The following is a 27,291-nucleotide window of genomic DNA, read 5'->3' as shown; positions in this document are numbered from 1 at the left end:
AATACCCCCCCCCCCAAAAAAAAAAACCCTGACTCTCTCTCACTCGGCTGGCATTTAGTGTCCCCTGAGACATTGGACCCTACTTTGCCTCCAGCCCCCGACTGGACTCTGCATGAAACATTCACCGGGGGGGGGGGGGGGATAGGATCCCCGGGGAGAAAGGGATTGAGTACCTGATGCGCGAAACCACCTGCTCGTATTTTGCAGCGCTCGGCGTACTTTTTCACTGCGGGTCTTATTTTTGTTGTTTTTTTGTTTTGGCCGTCTTTACCTCTCTTTCCCATCTTATCGGAGTTTTGTTTGATTAAAGCTCCGCATTGCGTGGTTGCCGCGGCAACGGGTTTACTTCAATTAATCCCTTGCCTGGGGAATAAGACTAAAAGGAAGGAAAGGCAGCGAAGGGGGGGGGGGAGAGAGGGGAAAAAAGAAGAAGAAAAAGAAGTAAAGCAAACAAACAAACAAAAATCTATGAGCATCTCATAACAGAATCGAGGGTTCAGATCCTTCCTGCCATTTTTGTAATTTCATCCCCATTTGTAAACCGGGTGTGTGTGTGGGTGGGTGGGGAGTCATTTTTGAGATGAATGGTACCTCCTCCAGCTGCCAATGCTGTGACCTTTGATGTGGTTTTCGGGGATGCGAGCATCCAAATGCCTGCCCGGCAAAGAGGGAAAAAGTTTCTTGCATTTGTTGATGTTTCTTCCTTCGTTCTGAGAAACCGGTTTGGAACTTTGGCCTTTGCGGTCTCCGTGGGATTAGAGCGAGCGAAACTCGGGGTCTTTCCAGTAACGCTGCTTTTTTTAGAAAAACGAAACAAAAAACAGGGCCTGGTACTGTCCAGGCTTGGACCCCCTCCCCTCGCCTGACAGCCCCCCCCCCTTTGCTGGCTATTTGCTGCCGCACTGTCAAAACATCTGCCCTAATGAAGCAGTCTGGCCTTAGGCTAACTTGACCTCCAGTACTGACTCCACTGAGCGGCACTGCCAGGTTGCTCGCGCCGTGCGCTCAGCACAGAGCCTCACTTGCCTGGTGCTATGCACGGCCAGCAACGAAAGGTCTAGGGAAACGAAGCTCAGCTGTGGGGTGGGGGGCAGTTCTTAGGCAGCCTAGATGCCCTCTGGGGGTCTCCGTTGAGGTAGAAGCTGGATTGACCCAGGAATGAATTGACCAGGGACGATGTCAAGGGTCGGCATCTACCGGGAGCCCACACCCCACTGACAAGTGCCCCCTGCTTCTTCACCTGCCTCTTCCTCTGTCCAAACAACAGTGGGGAGGAGGAGGAGGAGGAGGAGAAGGAGAAGCCACTGCCAGCTTACTCACTGGTTCTTTGCCTCTCCAGCAAGCAATAGGAAACAATAATGAGAAAGGGCAGTGATAAGGTAGGCTTACTTGTCCAAGTGCCCTCAAAAACCCGTAGCTGCCACTAGTGTGACTGAGAGGAGCTAACGCAAAAGGTTCAGGGGCCGTGCCCCCCCCCCCCGGTGAACCCCTTATAATTCAAGCCCTGTTGGCTTCAGCTGGCGAATCTCTCCCACCCACCCCTGAGACCAATGGTTGGGCTTTGCTGATGGATATATGGCCAGAGCATCCCTTCAGCCTTTTTTGGGATGAGCTGCTCCTTCGGTAGAGCTGGTGTAGGACCACAGCTGGGGTTCAATCCAGCTGCCTCCCCTCAACGGGACTGCGGGCAAAGCCAGCAGGCTAAATGCAAACCTGCCTGTCTCGCAGCTGGGCTCTGCATCTCCTGCTGAAGCGAGTGAGATTCTTGCAGCCTGCATCCAGCAGGGACTAATATGGCTTTCTGACGTCCCTGACAGTGTGCAAATTATACTTTCTTTGCACTTGGAGCTCTCTGCATCCCCCCCGCCCCGTTTGCACATCTGCATGCAAATTTGCTTTCCCCTGTCCGTATCTTTCTCTCCTCTTCATCCCCATCCCAGCAAATTGTTTTATAGAAGAGATATTTTTTACCTCCAACATCTAGAGCTGAAGCACAATTCAGTGCAAATTTTGACCTTCAAAGTGACGAATGGTCCGAGACCAGCGTGCCTTAAAGCAATAGTCTTCAGACTTTTTAGACCCAGGATCCGTGTGTGTGTGTGTGTGTGTGTGTAAGCAAGTCAGGGAGGACATGAGAGAGGTGTACAAAATGATGCATGGTGTGAAAAAAGTGCATAATATTGTACCTGCCCGGACCCTAAGGTCATCCTCAGGGGTCCTTCTACGCGAGCCCCTGCCAAAGGAAGTGAGGCAGGTGGCTACCAGGAGCAGGGCCTTCTTTGCTGTGGCACCCCAGCTGTGGAATGAGCTCCCTAAGGAGGTTCGCTTGGCACCTACATTATATGCTTTTCGACGCCAGGTGAAGACCTTTTTATTCTCCCAGCATTTTAACAGTCTATAAATAAATTTTAACTTGGTGTTTTAAATTTGTAATTTTGCATTGCCGCTGTTTTTATCTGGTTGAGCTTTTATATTGTATTTTATATTATGGTTTTATACTGTTGTTTTATACTTTGAATGTTTTTAATTTTTGTGAACCGCCCAGAGAGCTCCGGCTATTGGGCGGTATAGAAATGTAATAAAGAAATAAATAACCCAAAACCCAGAGTCATCCGTTGAAGCTAGTTGGTTGGAGATTCGGAACAGATAAAAGGAAATGGTCAAACTATGGATTTCACTGCCACAGGATGCAGTGATGACCACCAACTTGGACAGCTTTAGAAGGGGATTAGACACGTTCATGGAGGATTAGGCTATCAATGTCTACTAGTCATGGATTTACATTACCTCCAATATTGGAGCCTGTAGGCCTCTTGAATACTAGTTGCTGGGGAATGCAAGTGGGAGAGTATAATTATGATCAAGTCCTGTTTGTGTGTTTCTCAAAGGCCTAAATTCACAACTATGGGAACAGAATGCTGGAATAGATAGGCCTTTGGTTTGATCTAGCAGGGCTCTTCTTATATTCTTACATTTTTTAGTGTACATGTCTACTTTTTGTCATCTCTCTCTCTCTCTCTCTCATTCTGTTTTCTTCTAATCTCTTCCCAAGAAGCAAAGGAGACTGTGACCCATCTTAAGTAACCCACTCCAAGTTGAAATGACCTGAATAACTCCACCAGGATATACCTCCATGTGATCTAAAGTTGTTGTATGTGTGTCAGGTGTGTGTGTGCGCACGCGTGCTGTAGTCCACCTTCTCAAGTTGGGCAAGTGGCTAACAAGGAACAGGGCCTTCATAAAGGTGGCTCCTCCTTTGTGAAATCCACTTCCCCAAAAGGCCTTCCAGGTTTGCTCACTGCATTGTTCAGGTGACTGGGGGAAAACTTTTTTAGGTGGTACTTGGCTGGTTTTGGTAATGTTATTATTATGGTTTTAAAGGGCAGGTTTTTGTTCTTATTGTTGAGCTTTTCTACATGAGGCTCTGAATTGACTGTTAATCTGCTGAGCAGCTTTCATTTTTGTTACAGAATTAAGATCCTTGCTCTACACAAGCATTGTTTCTTTTCCTGCTTTTCTGCCACATAACCTCTAGGTGGCACTGTGGTATAGCAGAATAGCACAATTACACAAGAGGAAATTGCCCTTTCTTTCACTTTCACAATTAAACGTCGCACTTTCCCTGCTTAAAAAAAACTCACCAAAAGTGCTGGTTAGGCACAGAAGTGAAACTAGCTGAAAAAAGGTTATTCCTGTCCAGTCAGGGGCCCAGTTGGGCCGCTAACTGAAGTTAGTAGAAGGCACTCCGTGCCACTGAGGTCACCTGAGCCTCAAGTGACAAAGATGGCTCCAGGAGAACCCCCAAGCTATGAACCTGCTCCTTCAGGGGGCAATGGAGCCCCATCCAGCACAGGTTGGGCACCCTTTGTCTGGTCAGAAGAACCAGCCACTAACAGCATCTCAGTCTTGTCTGGATTGATCTTTAGTTTGTTAGCCCTCATCCAGTCCATTGTCACAGCCAAGCATGGATCTAGCAAATCCACAGTCTCACAAAGCTGAAAATGGTAAATAGAGCTGCGTGCCATCAGAGTGTCTGGAGCTGGTCAGCAACCACCCACTCAAGGACCTTGACCAGGAGCAGAACATTTGCCACCAGACTAAAATTATTAAGGTTTTCCGAGTCTAGAGAGGATTTCTCCAGGAGTGGTCTCACTACCGCCTCCTTCAGGTAGCCCAGGATCACTACCTCTGGCAAGAAAGCGTTAATCCCCTACCTGGCCCAGCCAGCTGTCCCCTCCCTGCCAGTTATTATAAGCCAAGAGGGGCAAGGATCCAATACAGAAGTGATTGCACGAACCTGTCCAAGCACCGTGTCAACGTCCTCGCACAGCACCAACTGGAACACATCCAAGAAAACTGGACAATTGGCTAGGGGGTGACTAAGTGCAACCTCCAGTATCGGAGGCAGTAAGCCAGTATATACTAGTTGCTGGGGAACATGGGTGGGAGGGTGCTGTTGCACCGTGTCTGGCTTGTGGGTCCCTGGTCAACGGCTGACTGGCCACTGTGTGAACAGAACTCTGGACTAGACGGACCTTTGCTCTGATTCAGCAGGACTCTTCTGATGTCCTTACTGGAGTTGTAGGACTTTTTTTTCCTGTCTAAACCTGCATAGGATTGCACCTTAAGAAATGTTAACCATTATCATCACTGTTGTCGTTACTGTAGTAGCAGCAGTAATAGGTTTTCAAATAGGAAAGCAGGGAAAGAGCTTGAGTCACTGAAGAGCAATTACTAGCCAGAGTCGGCAAATTTTAAAGTAGAAGAGACTTGTCCTACAAACGAGGGCACAGGTTTCATTGCACTAAAGGTGTTCCCGAAGGAGCATTCCTGTGTCTCACCTGGAGGCAGTCAGGAAGATAAACCTTTGGATGGTGGTGCATCTAGAGTGGACTTTGGGGGCCAAACCCCAGTGCCCCACAGCCCAGGAGGGCCCCCCCCCAACGATCACCCAGACAGCAGCGGCTGCAGAAGCAAGTTCCGTTTTCTTCTTGTAGTCACGATGCTCCTTTGATTCGAGTTTAAAACGCAAAACTGCACATGCACAGAGTCTTTCCTCCATCGGTGCTGGCAAACGACTTTGTTGCTGTTCTCACATGTCAGGAACGTAGAAGCAGTTTTAAAGCGTGGGATGGAAATTGAGGAGAAGTGTTAGCTGTGTGCTTTACAACTGAAGTCACACCCATGGCCATCTAAAGGCCCCCCCCCCAAAGACCATTGAGTGGAGGGTCTGAAATGTCTAGCTGCAGCTCTGCCTAGGAGCTCTTCTTTGTGTGTGCCTGTGTGTGCCACCCTGCATTCAGAATCTCCGAGCGCTTTGACAGGCCCACGAGAGCTCTGGACAAACCACTTTGGCGCCACTTTGTCCTTGGCGACGGCGGCGAACCGGGGAGACAGAGCTCCGAGCCCCTGCGTGCTACTGACTTCGCCGCCCGCCGGGGAGAGACACATCACTCTTAGGAGGGCGGGTTGTCGTCAAACAATGTCTAATATTCCAAAGGCTTGGAAAATAGTTTGTATATTATTATTTTTTTTGCTGCGGGCAGCACGCCAGGCCGGCTTCATTGTCTGTGGGTTCTCAACCCCCCCCACCCTTTTTAACTTATTTTTAAATGTGAAGAAACATTGGCAAGTTAAACAAGTGATGCATTTACATGTCATATTTTAAATCAGCCTCCCGCTACCCCAAGCGCTCCAGATGTGTTGGACTAACAACTCTCAGCACTCCCCAGCCAACATGTGCTGGCTGGGGTTGCTGGGAGTTGTAGTCCATCACATCTGGACCGCCCCAGGTGGCGGGAGGCTTGTTTGGAAACAAACGCCTTTAATGGGAAGCAATCCGTGTCCGAAATCAGGAACTGCAAACTGGGATTGGCACATTTTCGCCACCCTCCATAGACAGGGAGTTAGTTATGGAGGTGAGGAGAGGTGTGGGGTCTGGGTGTCTGTTATTGTTAATAACAACTCCTTCCCCCTGCTTGTTTATTCAAGAACATCTGGACTGGATCAGCCGTGGATCAGGGATCCAGTGGTCCACCAGTCTGGGCCGGACTGTGTTTGTTTGTTTAATGCAATTCTAGTCCCTCCAACAACAAAAACGTTCTCTGAGTGGATGACACAATACAAGAATAAAACAGCATTCAGTAAAAGCAACAATGATTTCCAGATCCAGCTGGTCAAAGCTAGGTGTTTTAAAACAGCCTTCCCCAACCCTCATGCCCTCCAGACGCTTTGGACCTAAACTTCTATCAGCCCCAAACAGTATAGCGAATGATCAGGAATGCTAGAAGTTGTGGTCCCGAATAGATGGAGGGCACCAAGGTAGAGAAGGCTGTTTTAGGATGGGTGGTGTGGAATCGGTGGCCTCATTTGCCAGTCATCCCCCCCCCCCCCGTTCAAAGTTGTATGAAATAGATCCCACACTTTAATGTTACATCTCTGCTTAGGGAAAGGAAAGGAACCACTTGTGCAAGCACTGAGTCATTACTGACTCTTGGAGGGACGCCAGCTTTCACTGACGTTTTCTTGGCAGGCCTTATATAGTGGGGTGGTTTGCCGTTGCCTTCCCCGGCCGTGATTACCTTTCCCCGTACTCATTTTACGGACCTCGGGAGGATGGAAGGCTGAGTCGACCGGAGCCGGCTGCCTGAAACCAGCTTCCGCTGGGATCGAACTCTCTCTCTCTCTCTCTCTCTCTCTCTCTCTCTCTCTCTCTCTCTTTAAACCCAATTTAAACCCAAAAAAACCATTCAAAATATAAAACAAACAGTATAAAAGCATAATATAAAATACAATGTAAAAACATGGCCAAGATAAAATTGAGCAGCAATGCAGAAATTAATACTGATTTAAAATGGACAGATTTAAAGCTGGACAACCATCTGTCAGGGATGCTTTAGGGTGGATTCCTGCATTGAGCAGGGGGTTGGACTTGATGGCCTTGTAGGCCCCTTCCAACTCTGCTATTCTATGATTCTATGACTACAAATTTAAAACAGAAAAGTTAAAATTAATTTGATAGACTAAAATGCTGAGGAAATAAAGAGGTCTTCACCTAGCGTTTGAAAGAGTATAGTGTAGGTAGGTGCCAGGCGAACCTCTCTGGGGATCTCATTCCACAGCTGGGGTGCCACAGCAGAGAAGGCCCTCCTCCTAGTAGCCACCTGCCTCACTTCCTTTGGCAGGGGCTCACAGAGAAGGACCCCTGAGGATGATCTGGGCTCCACAATTCAAGAAGGACGCAGACAAGCTGGAGCGTGTTCAGAAGAGGGCAACCAGGATGATCAGAGGTCTAGAAACAAAGCCCTATGAAGAGAGACTGAAAGAACTGGGCATGTTTAGCCTGGAGAAGAGAAGATTGAGGGGAGACATGAGAGCACTCTTCAAATACTTAAAAGGTTGTCACACAGAGGAGGGCCAGGATCTCTTCTCGATCCTCCCAGAGTGCAGGACACGGAATAACGGGCTCAAGTTAAAGGAAGCCAGATTCCGGCTGGACATCAGGAAAAACTTCCTGACTGTTAGAGCAGTGTGACGGTGGAATCAGCTACCTAGGGAGGTTGTGGGCTCTCCCACACTAGAGGCAGCTGGACAACCATCTGTCAGGGATGCTTTAGGGTGGATTCCTGCATTGAGCAGGGGGTTGGACTCGATGGCCTTGTAGGCCCCTTCCAACTCTGATATTCTATGATTCTATGATCTTAGGGTCCGGGCAGGTACATACGGGAGGAGGCGTTCCTTCAGATAGCCTGGCTGAGTGGAGACAAGAACCCAGATCTCCAGTACACCACACTGGTTTTCAGTGTGCGTACACACACACATCTATCTCCCTGCTAGATGGAGGCAATTTTTATGGTGGAAGAGACTGTTCACAGCTCCCACAACACAGTAGAGTAAAAATGAGACCCATTGCAGTGGGCATGTTTTGGGGAGTGAGCATAGATGTTGAGGCTGGGCAGAGCCCGACTTGAAGATAGTTATCCTTAGCATGGCATGGGGTGATACGCAATCCCGTAGAGAGGCCCTCTAATAAGATTTTCTGTGGGAAGCCTTCATCTGGACCCCAGAACTGTTGTTTTTAAATGGATACCATTGTTTTTATACTGCTGTTTTTATGTTTTTGATGGTTTTAAATTTTGTATACTTTTTAATGTTCCCTGTTTTTAACTTTTGTAAACCGCCCAGAGAGCTTCGGCTATGGGAGCGGTATATAAATGTAGTAAATAAACGTCATAAATAAATAAAATCCATTGATCCCTTTATTTGTATACCGCTTTTCCAGACAGTATGCTCAAAGTGAGCTGGTGTGGTGTAGTGGCTAAAGTGTTGGACTGGGAGTCGGGAGATCTGGGTTCTAGTCCCCACTCGGCCATGGAAACCCACTGGGTGACTTTGGGCCAGTCGCAGACTCTCAGCCCGACCCACCTCACAGGGTTGTTGTTGTGAGGATACAATGGAGGAGAGGAGGATTATATCTGCCGCCTTGGGTTCCTTGGAGGAAAAAGGTGGGATATAAATGCAATAAACAAATAAAAAAGTAAGTAGGCTCACAGCAAAGCGTTATTTATTACATTTCTATACCGCCCAATAGCCGGAGCTCTCTGGGCGGTTCACAAAAATTAAAAATTCAAAGAATAAAACAACAGTATAAAACCATACTGTAAAGTACAATATTAAAGCTCAACCATATAATAACAGCATTAATGCAAAATTACAAATTTAAAACACCAAGTTAAAATTTATTTATAGACTGTTAAAATGCTGGGAGAATAAAAAGGTCTTGGGCTTCACCTGGCGTCGAAAAGCATATAATGTAGGTGCCAAGCGAACCTCCTTAGGGAGCTCATTCCACAGCCGGGGTGCCACAGCAGAGAAGGCCCTCCTCCTGGTAGCCACCTGCCTCACTTCCTTTGGCAGGGGCTCGCGGAGAAGGACCCCTGAGGATGACCTTAGGGTCCGGGCATGTTATGAGAAACAATACATTCCTATACATATCAAAGAAGTCGGAGCAATTTCCTAACAAGTCCATAATAATATTAATATCAAAGCAATTAATAATTCCATTCACGTAGTGAGAAACACCCCCTGATCTTGCTTCTTAGCTGCTCATGTTCGAGTGTGAAAGAGCTCCTTTAAAAAGGGGCTTCACATAAAGAAAAAAAGGGGGGAAAGGTGCAGGGGCTCAATGCTGCATAGAAGTCACACTCAATCTTGGCCTGGGAGCCTCTCTCCCTAAATCCAAGTTGTGGCACCTGTGGCAAAGAGAGAATTTCACCCTGCACATGCCCAAGGCTGCTATGGAGAATAGTTTCTGGACCAAGTCTGAGTGGGCAGATAAGAGCAACCATCACCTCACCTTAACTTTGGCCCAAAAACCCCAAGAGAGGATACAAACAAATAAATAAATAAATAAATAAATAATAAAAATAATTTTGTGTGGTCCATGGATCAGCGCCGTTGCCCGTCGTATACCCCCCTCTCCCAGAGCCAGCCCCCCCTTTCACTCCCCCCCTCTTCCTCCTCCCCTCTCCTCCCCCCCCCCTTTTGCGAGCGCCTTGTGCTGTTTAAATGGGCCAAGTTAGAGAAGCGGGGCGAAAGGGAAGCTTTTGCCTCCCTGAACTCCACCGCCGACTTTTGAAACTAGATCAATATATACGTTTCCATCACGGGGGTAGAAGGGAGGTGAAACCCAGCCAGAGAGACACCTCCCCTCCCTCTAGTTAAGGCAGAGGCGTCTTTTGGGGGGGGGGCGGCGGCGGGGGGGGGCGGACCGACAACTGCTGACCCATTCAGAGGCACTTTCTGATCTGTGTTCCAAAGACTTTTGCATTTTCGGGGGCCTCCAGTCATAACAAACCAATAGGCTGCCTTGGCGTGTGTGTGTGTATGTTGGGGGCTGTTGTGGTTTGAAATTTACCACTTTGCAGGTGCACGCGTGCAATCGCGCACGTGTGTGTGTGTGTGTGTGTGTGTGTGTGTTTGTGCGGGGAGGGGAGGCCGAGCTTGAAAAGTTTAAAAAATAAAAGGCGAGTGGGGAGGGGGGAAAGCTACTTTGCAAACGTTGCACCGAAGCGGTGGCTTCTTTCAATTTTGCAATTTATTTATTTTTTAATTTTTTGTAAGTGGCGTGGAAAAAAGAGAGAGAGAGAAAAAAAAGAGAGAGAGAGAGAGAGAGAGAGAGTGGGGTTTCCTGCGTGGAACGGAAAAACACACACACACACAGAGTAGAGAATAAGGCGGGATGTGGCCAGTTTTTAGACGGTTCTAATTTTAAAAAGAACCCTCTCCAAAGCCCCCACGAACTTCGCCCAAATGGGAGATTAAAAATAAAAGCCGAGCAGGCGGCGGCGGCGGCAGGGGCGCGTGGGCTGGCTGGAGAAAGCGAGAGGGGGAATCCTCCGGGCGGCGGCGGCGGCGGCTGTGGGTGGGAGGGAGCGGAGATAGGGGTCGATTGGCGGCTTGGTGGGGGGCGGCGGCGGCGGCGGCGGCGGCGGGAGATCAATAACCCTTTGGCGACCGGAATCATGTCTTCGGCGGCGGCGCCCTTGCGCTGGCCAAGATGTCAAGTATTAACCCGGAGGGGCAGATCTGCCGCCGCCGCCGCCGCGGCTCTGAACTCCTCGTGGGCGCATTAAGCTCGGGTTGCTGGCTGCGGGATCCCGGCGGCGGCGGCGGCGGCGGCGCCCCTTGGCTGCTGCTGCTGCTGCTGCGCGGTTGGGGAGCTTTGCAAGCGGAGGTCTCGCCGCCGACCCAGCCTCCGCCGGCGCCTGCAAGGTGCTGCCGCTGCCGCCGCCGCCTGGGCTTTTGCTGCTGCTGCTGCTGCTGCCGCCGCCTCTGCTCTCGCTGGCGGCGGCGGCTGCTGCTGCTGCTGCTGCGGAGCGGGCAACTCGGAGCCTGGGAAGAGGAGCCGCCGCCGCCGCCGGCGGAGCGCGCCGAAGAGGGCGCCGCCGCCGCCAGTAGCCGCGGCGGTAGCAGCATGCCGGCCATCAAGCGAGAGCGCCCGGACCGGGAGGAGCTGGCGCTGGCCGCCTTCAACCAGCCCATGGAGACCTTGCCGGACTACCTGGTCCCCTTGGCGGCCGCCGCCATCCCCGTGGTGACCCCGCACCCGCCGGCGTACGAGCAGCTCTTCGCCACGGCTGCCCACCACCACCACCACCACCACCCCCACCACCCCGCGCAGCGCGCCTACCTGGACTTCCACGCCGCCCCCCACGCCCACCCGCCGCCCCCCCTCCCGGAGGACCTGATGCTGGAGCGCTTCTCCTCCATCCCGGATTTCCAGCCCTTCTTCGACAGCGGCGAGCCCTGCATCGAGGTCGAATGCGGCGAGAACAAGGCGCTGCTCTACATCAACAAGTTGTGCCAGGGCAGCAAAGGGCCGTCCATTCGCTACCGGGGCGAGTGGCTCACCCCCAACGAGTTCCAGTTCGTCAGCGGCAGGGAGACCGCCAAGGACTGGAAACGGAGCATCAGGCACAAAGGTACGCTCCGGGACGCCCGCCGCCCGGCTGGACTTCTCGCGGGTGGGGGGAGCGTGTCGGCTTGCGAGGGGCGCAGGAGTCTTCGGCGGCGGCGCGGCTTGTTTGGAAAGTTGGCGCGGGTTTTGAGGGCCGGGTGTCTCCCTCCCTGGTAGTTCGAATAAACTATCGAAAGGCGTTCAAATCGTCCCGGGCTCGGCTAAGGGACGTGTTTCGGCGGGTTGGGGGATGGAGATGGGGCGATTGGTTTTTTTGGCTTTCCTATCGCACAGACCTATTGATCAGGGATTTCTCTTGGTTGGAATAGTGCGTAATGACTAAAGTTACAGGGGGCTGGGAGCTCAAGCCTCACCTTGAGTGTGGAAATGATCAGCACTTTGCTCATGTTCAGAGATACGCTTTGCTCATGTTCAGAGGCACGTTCTTGGGGGGGGGTGTTTCCAAAGTCCTGGGCGGAGTGGAGTGGCCGTATTATGTATCAACCCACGTCTGTGGGAAAACAGAGTGCCGTGCAACTCGCAAACCTGTACAGTTTTCATTCTGTCAGAGGAATCGCGCGGTCCATTTATTCCCCCTCCCTTTGCCGTATCCCTTGATACCCAAATGTCTGGCAAATTTCTGTGGAATCAAAGAGACGGGTGTGTGTCCTGGCGAAGGGGCACCCTTTGGCGTGGGGTGGGAGTGCGTGCGTTTTTCACGAGTCTGATTTCCCCCCCTCCTTTACTGAGCGCCCCCTCCCCCCCATTCGACTGACATCCCCTTAGGGGATGTGTGTGTGTGTGTGTGTGTGTGTGTGTGTGTGAGAGAGAGAGAGAGAGAGAGAGAGAGAATGAATGAATAAATGGCAATCAATGCAGAAGCCAAAAGAATCGGCCTGCTTAGGGGTGGAAAACGAGATTGTGCTGAAGTTTCACGCGTGGTTAGAAAGTTGGAGAGAGAGAGAGAGAGAGACAGGCAGACAGACTTAGGAGGTGCGTCTTCTACTTGATGCGAGCAAAAGAAAAAGGAGCGAGGATTTTAAAAGCACCAGCGGGGGCGGCGGGGGCTTGCACTTGTTGGGCGGGGGGGGGGGGAGAGGAGGGTCGGGAGGCTCTTCTCCACTTCAAACTGGAGCCGCCTGGCGCGTAGCGAAGGACTGTCTGAAACGCGCCGCGAAATTGACCAGAGGTTGCAACTTTCCAAGGTCAGGAGTAAACAAGACGACAGGCGTTGGCTCCCGGAGCGTGTGTGTGTGTGTGTGTGTGTGTGTGTGTGTGTGTGTGTGTGTGTGTGTGTGTGTGTGTGTGTGTGTGTGTGTGTGTGTGTGTGGAATCGGTTCAGGGCTGCACACAGTAAAGGCTCCGCTTCGGAACGGGAGACCCAAAGCTCTGGGGTCCCCAATCTTTTTTTTTGGCGGGGGGGGGAGCTGCGGGTCTCAGGCGGCGGCGGGTCTCCTTTTGCGCTCCTCGCCAGGCTGCGGAGTTGTGGTTTGAGGCTGGGCGGGTTTCGTAGTTGTGTCTGCACAGCTGTTGTTTATGTCTAGCTCCGTGTGTGTGTGTGTGTGTGTGTGTGTGTGTGTGTGAAAGAGAGAGAGAGAGAGAGAGACAGAGAGACTCGCCTGTAGCTCCTCTATGCTGGAGCGGTTCTTCTCTGCGGGTGTTGCAAGGGAGCTGATCCCTTGGTTGGTGAGGACACTTTTTAATCTTGTGTATTGAGTTGTGCCATTACTCTGCGTCCTCCTCCTCCTCTCTCTGAAATGGTTAATGATGGGCATTGGTGTTTCGTGCGAGGACATCCCTTTGGGCTCAGTGGGGCTGACTTCTGAGCAGAGGCGCAGAGAGGATTGACTAGTTAGAGACGTCGGGGTGAGCAGAGCCGGTGCCAGAGGCATGTTGTGAAGCTGCGGTCGTGTCGCTCCCCCCCCACGCTCCCCCCCCACCTTCCGCCCCATTTTTGTGTCTTGTCTTCTGGAGTTTTTTTTTTTTAACCTACTGCCAGTGGAGGCTGGTGGCTCCGATTTCAGTGGGGCTGTGATTGCATTCTGGGTTTTAGCCAGAACCAGCCCAGAACTCGTAACGGAGCTATCCAAGGCGCTGAACCCATTTTGGGGATGGGAATCAACACCTTGGACAACGGCTTTAAGAGTTGTGGCTGGTTCTGACTGGAGCCCGGAAACCGGAGCCACTAGCCTCCACTGGCTAGTGTGTGTGTGGGGGGGGGGGGGATCGGCCCCGATGCCCACTTGGGTGGCTGCTCCCTCTCCACGCTGAAGTTACGCAAGGAAGACACCGCGGGTGTTTTCTGCGTCTGCCTTGGCTCGGATCTCAATCTTCGGGCGAGTGGGTGGGCGAGTGCGGGGGCGTCGCTTCGGAGGCAAACGCGAATAGAAAACCGAAATGAAAACCCGGCGGGCGGCTCAGTTCGGCTCGGCCGATGTGGCGAGGCAGGTGGGTGGCGGGGCTGCGATCTCTCCTCCTCCCCCTACTCCTCCATTTATTTCTTTAATACCCCCCACCCACCCCATTCGTGCCCCAATTCTAGACCGTTCGCGCCGCCTTCGCCCCAGCCGCTCCTCCAGGAAAGTGGAGCAGCGGGCGGTGCGTTTTGCCAAGGAGGGGTGGGTGGGTGGGGGCTGGGGGAGGGCACCCCACCCGCGGTGCCTCGCGCCCCCTCCCCTCCCGGGCTTGGAGAGGCAGCTGAGGATGCAGCGAAGCCAAGGCGAAGAGACGCGGGAGGGAGATTGGGGGGGGGGGGAATCCAAGAGCCGCAGCCTTGACATGTCATTAGCCCAGGGCTGGATGTGTCATGCCTGAGGTCCGAGGAGCCATTAGGAGGTGACTGACACCTCGCCTTGTTTATTGATCGCCTGGAGGAGGAGGAGGAGGAGGAGGAGGAGGAAGGGGGAGGGTTGAGCCGCCGCCGCCGCTCTAATGATGCGCCTCCTGCCTCTATGTCTCCTGCCTGACCCTCCCGGGCTGCCTCCGGGAAAACTCGCTCTCATTCCCCTGGGGGAGAGAGAGCTGATGGTTCAAGGCGGAGAAAAAGTTTGCCAGCAGCCCCGGCTCAGCTGCCTGCCTTCCGACTTGTGCTGCAAAAGGCCTCCTTTACCTTTTGCAGACGCTGGGTTGGTTGTTTTGGGGGCTGGCGGATGGGGGCACCTCCGATGGGGCCCGGGAGCTTGGGGTGGGTGGGTGGGAGTTCTGGGATGGGGAGAGAATAAGTAGCCCAGCGCCTCTCCTTTCCATGGCTCCCCCATTATTCATAGTTTCGGTGGCTGCTTTTCATCATTTTCAGAAGGGAGAAAGTTCAATTAAGGTGCAAGGCGGCGGGGGGGGGGCATGTAGAGTTGCATAAGAGTGGAGGGAGGGTCTCATTTGTTTCCTGCAAAGCCTCTCTCCCTTTCCCTTTCCAAAGCCAAACTAAAGTCCTTTTCTTTCCCTTTCTCCATTTTTCTTTCTCTCTTTTTTTTGTATCCAGGGAAAAGTTTGAAGACTCTTATGTCCAAAGGAATCTTACAGGTACATCCTCCAATCTGTGATTGCCCTGGGTGTCGAATTTCGTCTCCAGTGGTAAGATGATTGCTAAAACCCAAATGAAACACAACATTCCCCCCTTTTAATGAAGCCTCCCTGTTGCTTTTTATTCCCCCCCCTTCTGTGTTTTTCCTTACATTTTAAAGGGCTGGGGAGATAAGGGGCTGTGATCATAAATTGCTGCTGAGGGCTATATCCTGTGGGGTTCTTAACCCTAAATGCAGCTGAAGTACTCAGCACCAGAAAGAATGAAGGGGGGCAGGGTTACAGCCCTCAATAGGAAGGCCAAGTTGTACATGCAGGGATGGTTTGGTAGAAGAGAAGTTACAGCTTGCAAGCAAATCCTCCATTTCGGTTTCCAATTTCTTTCTCCTTCCTTGGATTTTGCTCACTAAACGTAAAAGAGTCCTTAAGTGTAAAATAGTCAGTATTGGGGTGGGTGGGTTTAAGATATGAAAATGCTATGCGCAAATTATGGAACTGAGTTGCCTAAAAACTGAAGGAATCCTATCTTGAAAAAGATGAGAAGTCTACCTCTTTATTATGATTAATTTTAACATTTACAATTTATTGAAAGTGGGAATGATTCGTGTCTACAACATATTGATGTTTGCAACATGTTCACTGAGGCCTTAGCTAGGCCTAAGGTTTATCCCGGGATCATCCCTGGGTGTCTCTGTCTGCTCCCGGGATCCCCTGTGTGTCATTTAGATGCACAGGGATGACCCTGGGACGATCCCGGGATAAACTTTAGGTCTAGCTAAGGCCTGAGGTTCAGTGAAATGCAGGGCTTTGCTTGCATATAGATGCTTGTTCCATCAACGGAACAGGCTTTCATGTAAATGTGCTTACAATATTACTTAATGCAGCTGAATTAGTTTCTTTCAACATACTGTTCCCCTTTAAATTGCAGTGTGTGTGTGTGAAATGATTCCCTTCCTTTGGGGTGAAGAGTGGATTTGCATTGGTGATTGTGAATCACCAGAGAGGGAATTTGAGTACCCTGCTGTTTTATTCCAGGGTACAAGAAAGTGACATTGTGTGTGTTTACTATAGGATTTGGGTTTCAATTCCTGGTTATTGAGCTGCTCGCCTGAGAACTTTTTTTTATTATTGCATGACAACGCAATTTTCCTGGGAAAACGCAATGTCATTGTCAGTACAGCTGAATAATGATCTCTTATTGAATAAGAAGCAGGTTGAGAAACAGCTGAAAATGTGCAGATGGGAGAGTTTGAATTATGAATGAAATTTGTGGGTCCATGAAGTGCAACGGAATACTGTGGTTACTGTCATCTGAAAGGGAGGTGATTAATTGCGGCATTTGCAGTTAGGAAAAAAAGTTTGGTGGCAAAAAAAAAGCTGCAACAGATTTTTTTGTTTGTTACGGGGAGTTTGTAGTGGAAGAAAGGAACCCAACTCAAACTGGTTATGACAGCTAAACAGATTTGATATTGATGTAATTTCATAGTGTATAAATGTCCTATAAATGAGTGGGGAAAAGGTAGATCTCGATCTCTCAGAAGATCACTTGCAGTAGATCAACAAGGAATTCTGAATCCCAGTTTTGCGTATGCATCAACAAAATTATCCACTAGGAGTGGATTTGTGGGTGGAAGGACTGTGAGGTCCACTCCGTCCTGGCAATCAAAACAAAATCCTGGCCTTCTTTAGATCTAAGTGGACATCTTTTGCACCAGGCTCCCATTTGGTGGATCTCAGTTTTCTAGTAAAAGAATAAAATAGTTCCTGCAAGCCCAGTGCCGGCTCCAGATTTCGAGGACCCTTGGGCAAGACACCCTCAGTGAATCTACTTCCTAACCATCATTGTTACCAGCTGCTGTTGCTCCTCATCATGGCTCTCACTTGCTTGCTGGACAGGCAGAGAGCCAGGGAGCAAGCAGGCCGTGGGGTCTCCTGTTCCTCCTTCTCACCACTGCTGTTGTCTGGGCCAGAGCGAGAGGCAGGCGAACAAGCAGGTTGCAATGGGGAGGAGGAGGAGAAACTCCAGGGTGTTCTGCTCAGTGGGCCCTCAGCTATCCCATGCTATCCTTGATGACCATCCCTGTTATTTTACAGTTCCCTAGGTAACTGGTTCCATTGTCATACTGCTCTAGCAGTCAGGAAGTTTTTCCTGCTGTCCAGCCGGAAGATACCCAGCCTTCGCCTCAGAGATCCGCATTCCACCCACCCCAGTCACAGTGTTTGCAGGACAAAGCAATTATGTCATAGAATCATATAACAGTGGAGTTGGAAGGGGCCTATAAGGCCATCGAGTCCAAACCGCCCCCCCCCCGCTCAATGCAGGAATCCACCCTAAAGCATCCCTGACAGAGGGTTGTCCAGCTGCCTCTTGAAGGCCTCCAGTGTGGGAGAGCCCACCACCTCCCTAGGTAACTGGTTCCATTGTCATACTGCTCTAACAGTCAGGAAGTTTTTCCTGCTGTCCAGCCGGAATCTGGCTTCCTGTCACTTGAGCCCCTGATTCCGTGTCCTGCACTCTGAGATGTCGAGAAGAGATCCTGGTCCTCCTCTGTGTGACAACCTTTCAAGTATTCGAAGAGTGCTCTCATGTCATTGCTAGCCAGCCTCCTTAGCTCAGCTGGGGAGAGTCCAGAGCCCACAGGCTGAATAACTTGGCAGGCGTCACTCCGCATGCTGGTGGAGGCTCCTCCCATTCAGAAAAGGGGGTCCCTGTGTCATCGCAGAGACTTCAGGGGCACATCTATGGGAGAGGGCCAAAAGGGAAACCTTATAGTTCAGGCCAGACTTCAGGCATGTAGAATATACTTTGGATAGGTGGATCCTGATATTTCATTGGTATCAATTGAAAGCTGTTTCTAAGCTTTCTTGCAAGATGGAGGCGGGGGGGGGCAGCTAGCGGAAGACGAACCAAAGACTGGGGGTCAAGCCAATGAATGCTCATGAGCTACACACACACACACACACACACACAACCAGATCCCTCCAACATCCTTATCCCTGCATAGCAATTAAGCTGAGAAAAATCCTTCCATCAGCATCAATGGGCTCTTAGTTCTCTAGGGGATAGATCCGGGGCCGTGGGAAATTGTTTCATGGCTAGGGCCTCATCAGCCCAAACCTAGCAATGCCACTGGATATACACATAGAACAGGGTGCCTGAGCATATTCTGAGCTGAGGAATGTGTTCTCAGTACCAGAACTGAACTGAGTTCACATTCCTTTCACTTGGGGCTCATTTACACCAAGCAGGATATTCCATTGTGAAAGCAGTATGAAAGTGTTATATAAAAGGCAGGCTTTATAGCGGTATTGAAGTGCACTGCAGGATCTACACGACCACTTTATAGCGGTATTGAAGTGCACTGCAGGATCTACACGACCACTTTATAGCGGTATTGAAGTGCACTGCAGGATCTACACGACCGCTTTAAAGTGGTAATAAAGTGCACTGAAACTGTTGGGGCCCGTGACACCTCTTCACCAAGCAGGATATAACACTCTGGAAGTGGTATGAAAGCAGCATATGGTATATATCATGGGCCCCAACAGTTGTCAGTGCACTTCAGCATCTCTATCATAGAATCATAGAATCATAGACTAGCAGAGTTGGAAGGGGCCTACAAGGCCATCGAGTCCAACCCCCTGCTCAATGCAGCAGTAGTGTGGCTCCTGCCTTTCATATACTGCTTTCATACCGCTTTCATAGTGGAATATCCTGCTCAGTGTAGATGAGCCCACAGTGTCCACCTTTGGCCACCCCAAGCAGCTTAACCTTCATTTGAGCAGCTTAATTTAGGTGGAAGAAGCCGTTGTTTTGTCGTTGATTTTAAACAATTGGGCGTCAGAAACCCCTTACTGGTTTGCTGCGAATCCGCAAAAGTATATGAATTAATTAGCTAGTGCCCTCCAGATGTTTTGGACTGCAATTCCCTGACTGGGGCTGATGGGGGCTGTAGTCCAAAACATCAAGGAGGGACGTCTGGTCTGTAAGGGTGCCACGAGAATCCTTGTTTGTCTTTCTGCAGTAGGCTAACATGGCTACCCCAGGCCCATTGTCACTTAAGGGTGTGTGTTCTCAAACGAGTCCCTTTTGTGTGTGCTGACCAGAAAGTGTGCAGTGCGATTATCTCCCGTCTTCACACAATGAGAACCACACATTGCATAAAGTTTCAGGTGACGTTTTCCTGTGTTAACTTTGCTGCCCCGGCTAACCCCGTGATGTTCGTGGACTGGGAGGAGGTCCCCAAAGCGGGCATTGAGTTGCAGGGATTGGGGCTGGCTGAATTGGTCCCTCTGAGCGCCAAAGCAGCAACCCTGTGTATGAACATGCCCTGAAACGAGTATGAAGAGCGCGGCACTGGAATTCACAAGATCAAATAGGCAATCTAAAACGCTGTGCAGTCTCTAATTAAAACAAAGGTAGAGATTTCCAAAGCTTTTCTTGTTTTCTTCTGCCACACTGTTGGGCTTCCATTCTACTAACCCCCACCCCTCTAAGGAGAGAGCTATAAAGGTGCAGATAATTATTTTAAATGGTTAGTCAAAAACAGTCTGAAAAGAAGGTGCACCCTGTAATGCAGAAGGTCTCAAAATGCTTTGCGTTAAAGTAATCGTATTATAGGTTTGAAGACCCAAGACTACAATCTTGGCTTGTAGCTGAATTTTGCATTTTAGGACTGCTGCTTTTAATACTTAATGTTATAATTGAAATGCTATTTTCATGGTTTGGGCCTTAAAAGTAATAATAAAAAAATGATAATAATTTAGAAACATTGCAGATTCAGATTTTCTTGATACTGCAATTCTACGAGGCTAAAAAAATGACTTTTCTTTCAACAACAGCATGTTTTGCAACCGTGCATTATGAGCGAAATAAAATATTCTCTGTGTATGTGCTAGTGACATAGAAATATATGTTTGAGTGGGAGGTTTGATGGGAGAAGGAAGAGTGTTCAGCGTCTTGTTTGCAATGTCAGTGTGATTATATATTATTGCCCTGTTTATGACGTAACAGTTTCACATGGGCCGTGTTGGGTTCCAGAAGGATCCAGTGTGGGTGGGGTGATTTTGTCCAATGTGTATTCAGCAAGATGGCTTCCGAAATGCGTCTACGTGGGATGGATTGCTGTGCATTTTGGAGAAGGGACTTGCTTACACACCTGTGTACAAACTGAGCACTAATCTGTCAAGTGGCCATTGTAAGGAGTGTGGGTGGGTGTAAATATGTCCACAGTTTTGCAAAGCCCTAAACAACTTGGGACCAGGATACCTGAGAGAGCGCCTTCTCCCTTACCAACCTGCCCGGTCACTGAGGTCATCCGAGGACCTGCTCCTGGTGGTTCCACCTAGATCCATCCTCCGATTGGAATCCACCAGGGGAAGAGCCTTCAGCGTGGTGGCTCCCCTCCTGTGGAATTCCCTGCCTCTGGAGGTCAGGCAGGCTCTGACCTTGTACCCCTTTCGGCGCCTCCTGAAAACATCTTTATTCCAAGAAGCCTTTCTTTAACATGCAGCCTTGGATTTCTGTGTTGTTGTTTTTTGCTTCTTTTTAAATTTTGTTTTAACTGTTTTATTCTGTTTTTATTTTCATTTTTACCTTGTACACCGCTCCGAATTTTTTTCAATGGGGAGAGGTATATAAATATTCCAAATAAATTAAATAAATAAATAAAGGTAGTTACGGACTTGGAAATACAGAAAATTCCACAGGAGGCCAGGCTCTGTCTTTAGAATTTAGAAAAGGGTATGGTATGGTGTTCACAGCAAAGACAGGAGAAATAAGGCACAGATTAAATTCACATTCAGTGTTTGCAGCGGAACTATCTCCCTCTGTGTTTTCCCCACCCCAGTTTAAAACCAGTGGCACTTAAGCACATGCAATCTTCTCTAGATTATACCTCTTTGGTGTGATCCGGCTCGCAAATACGTTTATAAAATCTACTTCCTCTTCCGCCCCATTTTACTAATACAACTGCTTGAATATCTCTGTGTCTAAAAGAAACCCAACTTTCCTAAAATAAAACCAACTTTCTTAACGCTTCCCTACCTAGTTACCTGGAAGTAATTTTTAACTCCCCACAGGTGACCAGTGAGATGCATGTTTATAGGGTGGGCCATGATCCAGGGGTTTGGGCATGCAGGCAGGGTCTCCAGAATATACCAAGAAGGTTTATGCAAGCGGGGGGGGGGGATGTTCTCATAAGAACGTAAGAAGAGCCACAGTGGATCAAACCAAGGGTCCATTTAGCCCACCTGTCTATTCACACAATGGCGAACTAGGTTCCCATGGGAAACCCACAGGCAGAACATGAGTGCAACAGCACTGTCCTGCCCATGCTCCACAGCAACTGGCGTACACAGGCACACACTGCCTCTGATACCGGAGGTGGATTCTTGCATTGAGCAGGGGGTTGGACTCAATGGCCTTATAGGCCCTTTCCAACTCTACTATTCTGTGATCCTATGATATAGCTACATACTGCCTCTGAAACTGGAAAAAGAATATAGCCACCAGGACTAGTAGCCCTTGATAGCCTTCTCCTCCAGGAGTTGATCCAACCCCCTTTTTAAGCCATCCAAATTGGTGGCCATCGCTGCATCTTGTGGTTGTGAGTTCCATAGTTTAACACTGTGCTGTTGCAATTGAATGCATGAAGCGCTTCCCCATTGTAGCGAAAGGACTCCTGCAGCAGAGTAAGTGTGTGTGTGTGTGTGTGTGTCTTTGGATCTAGGCCATTATCTTTTACTGTTTAACTTCTTAGAGAGGTTATCTTGATGGTTTTACACTAGACTTTTCAAAAGCAAGGAAATATTTAACTTTTAAAGTATTCTTCCTGGAGCCCATCCACCAAATTGAATCTATTCCCACCCCCCACCCTCTGCCTGCCCCGACACCTGCTTTTGAAATGTCGTGTCAAAAATGTTTGGTTCCCTTCTTGGAACGGCGTGCTCAGTAATCTTAGCAAGGCCGGGGAACAATGACCAACCTTCTAATAGCCCGATACAATCTCTGAGCAAAGGAAGCCATGCCCCAGTGCACCTTGGCTGCTACTCGAAAGTAATGCTGCACGGGCAAGGATTCACAAGCCTTCCCTGGTCAGCAGGTCGACCCTGCCTTGCAACAAGATGGCCCAAATGGCCACGCCTCCTTCTCTAGGGCCCACCCCTTTTCTTCACCCATTGGGTGGTTTGCCTGCTTTCCTGCAGGGCCCCCGCCCCCAATTCTAGAAGGTTGAAATGCCTGTCCTAAGGCTTATTGACTGGGGAATAGGAGCTTTAAGCTATGTTATGCTGGTATTTGTGGTGGGTGGGTGTTCCCTTTTGCCTTTGGACCTCTCACTTTGCTTCAACACCGTCCACCGTAGGAACGTGGCCTGTGAAAGCTTCCCCAAATCAGAATTCTGCCCTTGGGCTGAAAGAGGTTTAACTGGAGGGCTTTCTAAGAACGGTGGAACAACAAAGGCTTGCAGATGCTGTTGACCCTCCTGGTCTTGTAATCCCATCTTTCTTCCTTTGGCCACGCCCATTTGTCAACAGCTCCGCCTACCTTTGGCCACACCCCTTTAAAGAAACAGATACATAGATATATTGTGTCCTAGGCCAGGGTCAAAGAACATACCACTCTCCAGATGTTCATAGTATCATAGAATAGTACAGTTAGGCCGTAGCTAGACCTAAGGTTTATCCCAGGATCATCCCAGGTTCGTCCCTGCCTGAGCACTGGATGCCCTGTGTGGCACTTCGATGAACAGGTTTGACCCCTGGATGATCCGGGATAAACCTTAGGTCTAGCTATGGCCTTAGATGAACAGGTTTGACCCCAGGACAATCCTGGGATAAACCTTAGGTCTAGCTACGGCCTTAGAAGGGGCCTATAAGGCCACCAGGTTCAACCCCCTGCTCAATGCAGGAATCCACCTGAAAGCATCCCCGACGGATGGCTGCCTAGCTGTATCTTGAAGGCCTCTAGGGTGGGAGAGCCCACAACCTCCCTAGGTAACTGGTTCTATTGTCATACCGCTCTAACCATCAGGAAGTTTTTCCTGATGTCCAGCCGGAATCTGGCTTCCTGCAACTTGAGCCCGTTATTCCGTGTCCTGCACTCTGGGAGGATCGAAAAGAGATCCTGGCCCTCCTCTGTGTGGCAACCTTTCAAGTATTTGAAGAGTGCTCTCATGTCTCCCTCAGTCTCCTCTTCTCCAGGCTAAACAGGCCCAGTTCTTTCAGGCTTTCTTCATAGGGCTTTGTTTCCAGACTCCTGATCATCCTCCTTGCTCTCCTCTGGCTAAGGCTGATAAGAGATATTTTTAAAATATGCTGTGCAGTGTCCATTAAATGATTAAAATAAATAAACTTCTGGAGGCAGTCACGTTTCCTCCCAAGGCCCTCGGTGCATGCATAGAGTACCTCTTCCTTCACCACTGTCGCAACGCAGGGCTCCCACACGGGCCTCCGTTCCAGCACCTCTCTTTTTACTTATTAGGCATCTCTTGAAGTGTATTCTGAAAATACAACCACATCTTTAAAAGCTTCTGTTAACATTCTCATGTCACGGCTATGTGGCCACCACTGTTCCTTTTCACACCACTCTCTCTCTCTCTCTTGGCTTCCTCCAATCTGTGATTCTCATTTCCTTCCTTTAAAAAAAGAAAATAGGAAGTCCAATCGAATGCATGTTTTACGCTGAAGGAAGAGCTACTGCGTTCACTTGGGCTTACTCTCTGGGAACTGGGTCGTAGCATTGTGGCCCACGCGTTCTCAGATGGTGCACTCCAAAGTAGCCTCGTTGAAGTGAGTGAGATTACCCCCAGAGTAAGCTCAGCTTGAGATGTGCAGTAGACGTTTGCATGCTTATTGATAGCCAAATGCATCCACCTTTTATTTTATTTTTCTAACTAAAAGCATGGAAGGGGGCTGCTTTCGCTGGGCAAACGTGCCCCCGTCCCGTTCCCCCCATCTGCTCGGGAGGTGAACGCTGCACGTCTCCAACCTGGCGCTCTCTGTTCTTGCAAAGATTAAATTTATCCAATTCCCCCCCCCTCCTCCACCGCTCTCCCTTTCAAACCTCCCCCCCCCCCCGCCCGGTTCTCTTGTGTCAAATCAAATTTGTAATGTCAGGGGCTTTAATCAACCTTGGTGAATGCTTCGAGACCACGTCAGCCACCCAGAAAGAGCGAGTGAGGAGGAATTGATTTGAAGAGGAAATTGCATCTGGCTATAGACGAAACGGGTCCCCTACCGCATCTCGTGCCTTGAAGCTGCTTCTCAGCTGGATTTTTTTTTAAAAAAAAATTCCCTGTGAAAACTCATTAGGAAAATCCAAGAACCGTTTCCCCTTGTGAAGGGACCATGAAAAGCATCCCGTGGAAGGAGAGGTTGCTCTGGTGAGTGGAATGACGTCTGTGTGCTACGTTTCCCAGTGAGTGGCATGGCGCCACAGGACTCATCTTGTTTACACGTTCGTTGGAAGTCCTGACTACATTTGGAAGCGGTGTGCCAGCGAGAGGAGTCCTGGGTTGAAGTCCCCCCTCCTCAGCCATGAATTCCTAAGAACGTGAGAAGAGCCCTGATGCTGGATCAGACCAAGGGTCCATCTAGTCCGACACTCTGTTCACACAGTGGCCAACCAGCTCTTGACCAGGAGCCCACAGGCAGGACACGGTGCAACAGCACCCTCCCACCCATGTTCCCCAGCAACTGGTGTATACAGGCTTCCTGCCTCTGATACTGGTGGTAGCATAAAGCCAGCAGGACCCTAGAAGCCAACTCCTTCAGGAATTTATCCAATTCACTACTTCATCCCTTGATTTCTGGACACTTGATCATTAGTAGTAGTTGAATGTGTGAACAGACATTATTGAAAAGCATCATGTGAGATGAAAGGTGTTTATAAAACAAAAACATAAATAATAAAACCGGTTCAAATACAATCCTAACAAGAACAGGCACAAATGTAAGTTCGGTCAGGGATTCCTGGCTCACGCAGGCTTGTTGTCATTTGGTGTTCATCATGTGGGAAACCTGCATGTGTGAAATAGGACCTTTATTATTATTATTATTTATTTATATAGCACCATCAATGTACATGGTGCTGTACAGAGTAAAACAGTAAATAGCAAGACCCTGCCGCATAGGCTTACATTCTAGTGGAATCTTGGGCCTCCTTCTCATCCAGGCGGTAAACCTGCGTCTTGACTGTACCACTTCAGACTCGCATGATATAATGCTGATTTGTGGAAAAATCCATCCTTTATGTAGAAAGCTAGCATGTCAAAGAGAAGATTCCGTAGTGTAGTTTTCTATGTGTGGGGATGTTTGGTGTATTTTTTTATGGAGGAGAATTCAATCACAGTGCTCCCCCGCCCAGCAGTCCAAAGTGGTATAGTCCAGACACAGGGTGTTGTTCACCTGTTCAGGGACCTGCAGAGGTTGGTGTTTATTTATTTATTTCATTACACTTATATACCGCCCCCATAGTCAGGGCTCTCTGGGCGGTTTACAGAAATTCTAAAGTTGAGATAAAAACAAGTATACAAAGTTTAAATTTTTAAAACACAGAACATACACACATAAAGCATTAAAAACCGTTAAAAAACTAGACATGTGGGTGATTGAGATGTGCTGCCATATGCCTGGGCAAAGAGGAAAGTCTTAACCTGGGACCAGAAAGATAGCAGCGTTGCCACCAGGTGAGCCTCATCAGGGAGATCATTCCATAGTCTGGGGGCCACCGCCAAAAAGGCCCTGTCCCTCGTTGCCACACTCCGAGCCTTCTTCTTGACCTGTCCTCGTAAGCTTTTGAGCTTCATATGCAGGCAGATGTGAGCTTGGACACCTCCTGTCCACCTGCATACAGATGTCTAGTTAGCCTGCTGTCCTTCGGAGAATGTTATCCTATCATTGGTGTCAAAATAGGATTCCGCTGCCAGTCCAATCAGGTTGTGTACATGAAAAGAGGAGGTACCTCTTCTCCTGGGTCAGCTCTGTCCTCTGTGCAAAATTTCAGATTGAGCCCAGAGGGACACAGGGCAAGCAGACGATCAGTAGCAATCAGGAAGAGGTGGGGGCTACACAGGAACAAACCCCCCCCCCTTGCATCTTGCCTAAAGCCCCTCCCTCACAAGCTGAGCGGGGATGGAATGTTTAATCCCACAATGGATGTGCCTGTACCACAACAGGCTGCAACCCGGATAATTCTGAAACCTTTTACTATGTGGATGAGCATGGCGGTCTTACGCTCCGGTATTTAGCGGCATTAGGATTAAGGGGGATCTACTCCACCATTAAGATGTTCAGCCCCATGCTTTAAGCACATTTGCTCTGAAGGAAGAAGACCCACTTCGTTCAAGGGGACAGAGGCTGCAATCCTGGGCAGCATTGAACACCATGAGAGGGGAAACACACACACAGTTTTATTATTTATTTTATTTATTTATTGCAGTTATATCCCGCCTTATTCCTCCAAGGAGCCCAAGGCGGAGAACATAATCCTCCTCTCCATTTTATCCTCACAACAACCCTGTGAGGTAGGTTTGGCTGAGAGTTTGTGACTGGCCCAAAGTCTGCGACAGGCTTCCATGGCTGAGTGGGGACTAGAACCCGGATCTCCCGACTCCCAGTACGACACTTTCGCCACTCCACCCCACACTGGCTTTATTGTGTGTTCTGATATACTTCTCCATGAATTCATCTCATCCACTTTTAAAGCCATCCTGATCAGGCCCGTAGCCAGCCTAAACTAGGATGACCATATGAAAAGGAGGACTGGGCTCCTGTATCTTTAACAGTTGCATAGAAAAGGGAATCTCAGCAGGTGCTATTTGTATATGTGGAGAACCTGGTGAAATTCCCTCTTCATCACCATAGTTAAAGCTGCAGGAGCTATACTACAGTGACCAGATTTAAAAGAGGGCAGGGCACCTGCAGCTTTAACTGTTGTGATGAAGAGGGAATTTCACCAGGTTCCCCATATATACAAATGGCACCTGCTGAAATTCCCTTTTCGATACAACTGTTAGAGATACAGCAGCCCTGTCCTCCTTTTCATATGGTCACCCTACCTAAACGTGCTGGGGGAGCCACCCCAAAAATTGGGAGGCAGTTTGCAGGCTTTTTAAAGAGAACGTATAAACTGTTTTGTAATTCTTCGTAAAATAAAAATAAAAATTGGGGCAATGAAAATTTAGTTCAACTAAGGAATTCGCTACCGCGAGATGTGGTAATAGCCACCACTTTGGATGGCTTTAAAAGTTGTCAGATAAATTCCTGGAGGAGAAGGGAGGGATGCTTTAGGGTGGATTCCTGCATTGAGCAGG

At 49.4% G+C, this 27,291-nt stretch overlaps 1 protein-coding gene across 8 annotated transcripts in view; it reads left to right on the top strand.

Annotated features, from left to right (window-relative positions):
• SAMD11 (sterile alpha motif domain containing 11) overlaps positions 1–27,291 on the top strand; it is a 273,793-nt gene that overhangs the window by 73,838 nt on the left and 172,664 nt on the right. For 2 of the 8 annotated variants that reach the window (XM_063145106.1, XM_063145105.1), the window contains exons 1-2: positions 10,976–11,483; positions 14,937–15,028. In XM_063145106.1, coding sequence (XP_063001176.1) covers positions 10,976–11,483; positions 14,937–15,028 — 600 coding nt within the window. Of the gene's footprint in view, positions 1–10,975; positions 11,484–12,615; positions 12,664–14,254; positions 14,294–14,936; positions 15,029–27,291 lie in introns of those variants that run through there. The other 6 variants (XM_063145111.1, XM_063145108.1, XM_063145107.1 and 3 more) reach the window with 5 other exon arrangements.

Source organism: Elgaria multicarinata, chromosome 20 (assembly GCF_023053635.1).
Source record: "Elgaria multicarinata webbii isolate HBS135686 ecotype San Diego chromosome 20, rElgMul1.1.pri, whole genome shotgun sequence".
In the NCBI taxonomy this organism is placed as follows: domain Eukaryota; kingdom Metazoa; phylum Chordata; class Lepidosauria; order Squamata; family Anguidae; genus Elgaria; species Elgaria multicarinata.
This window is presented reverse-complemented; position numbering and strand designations above follow the sequence as displayed.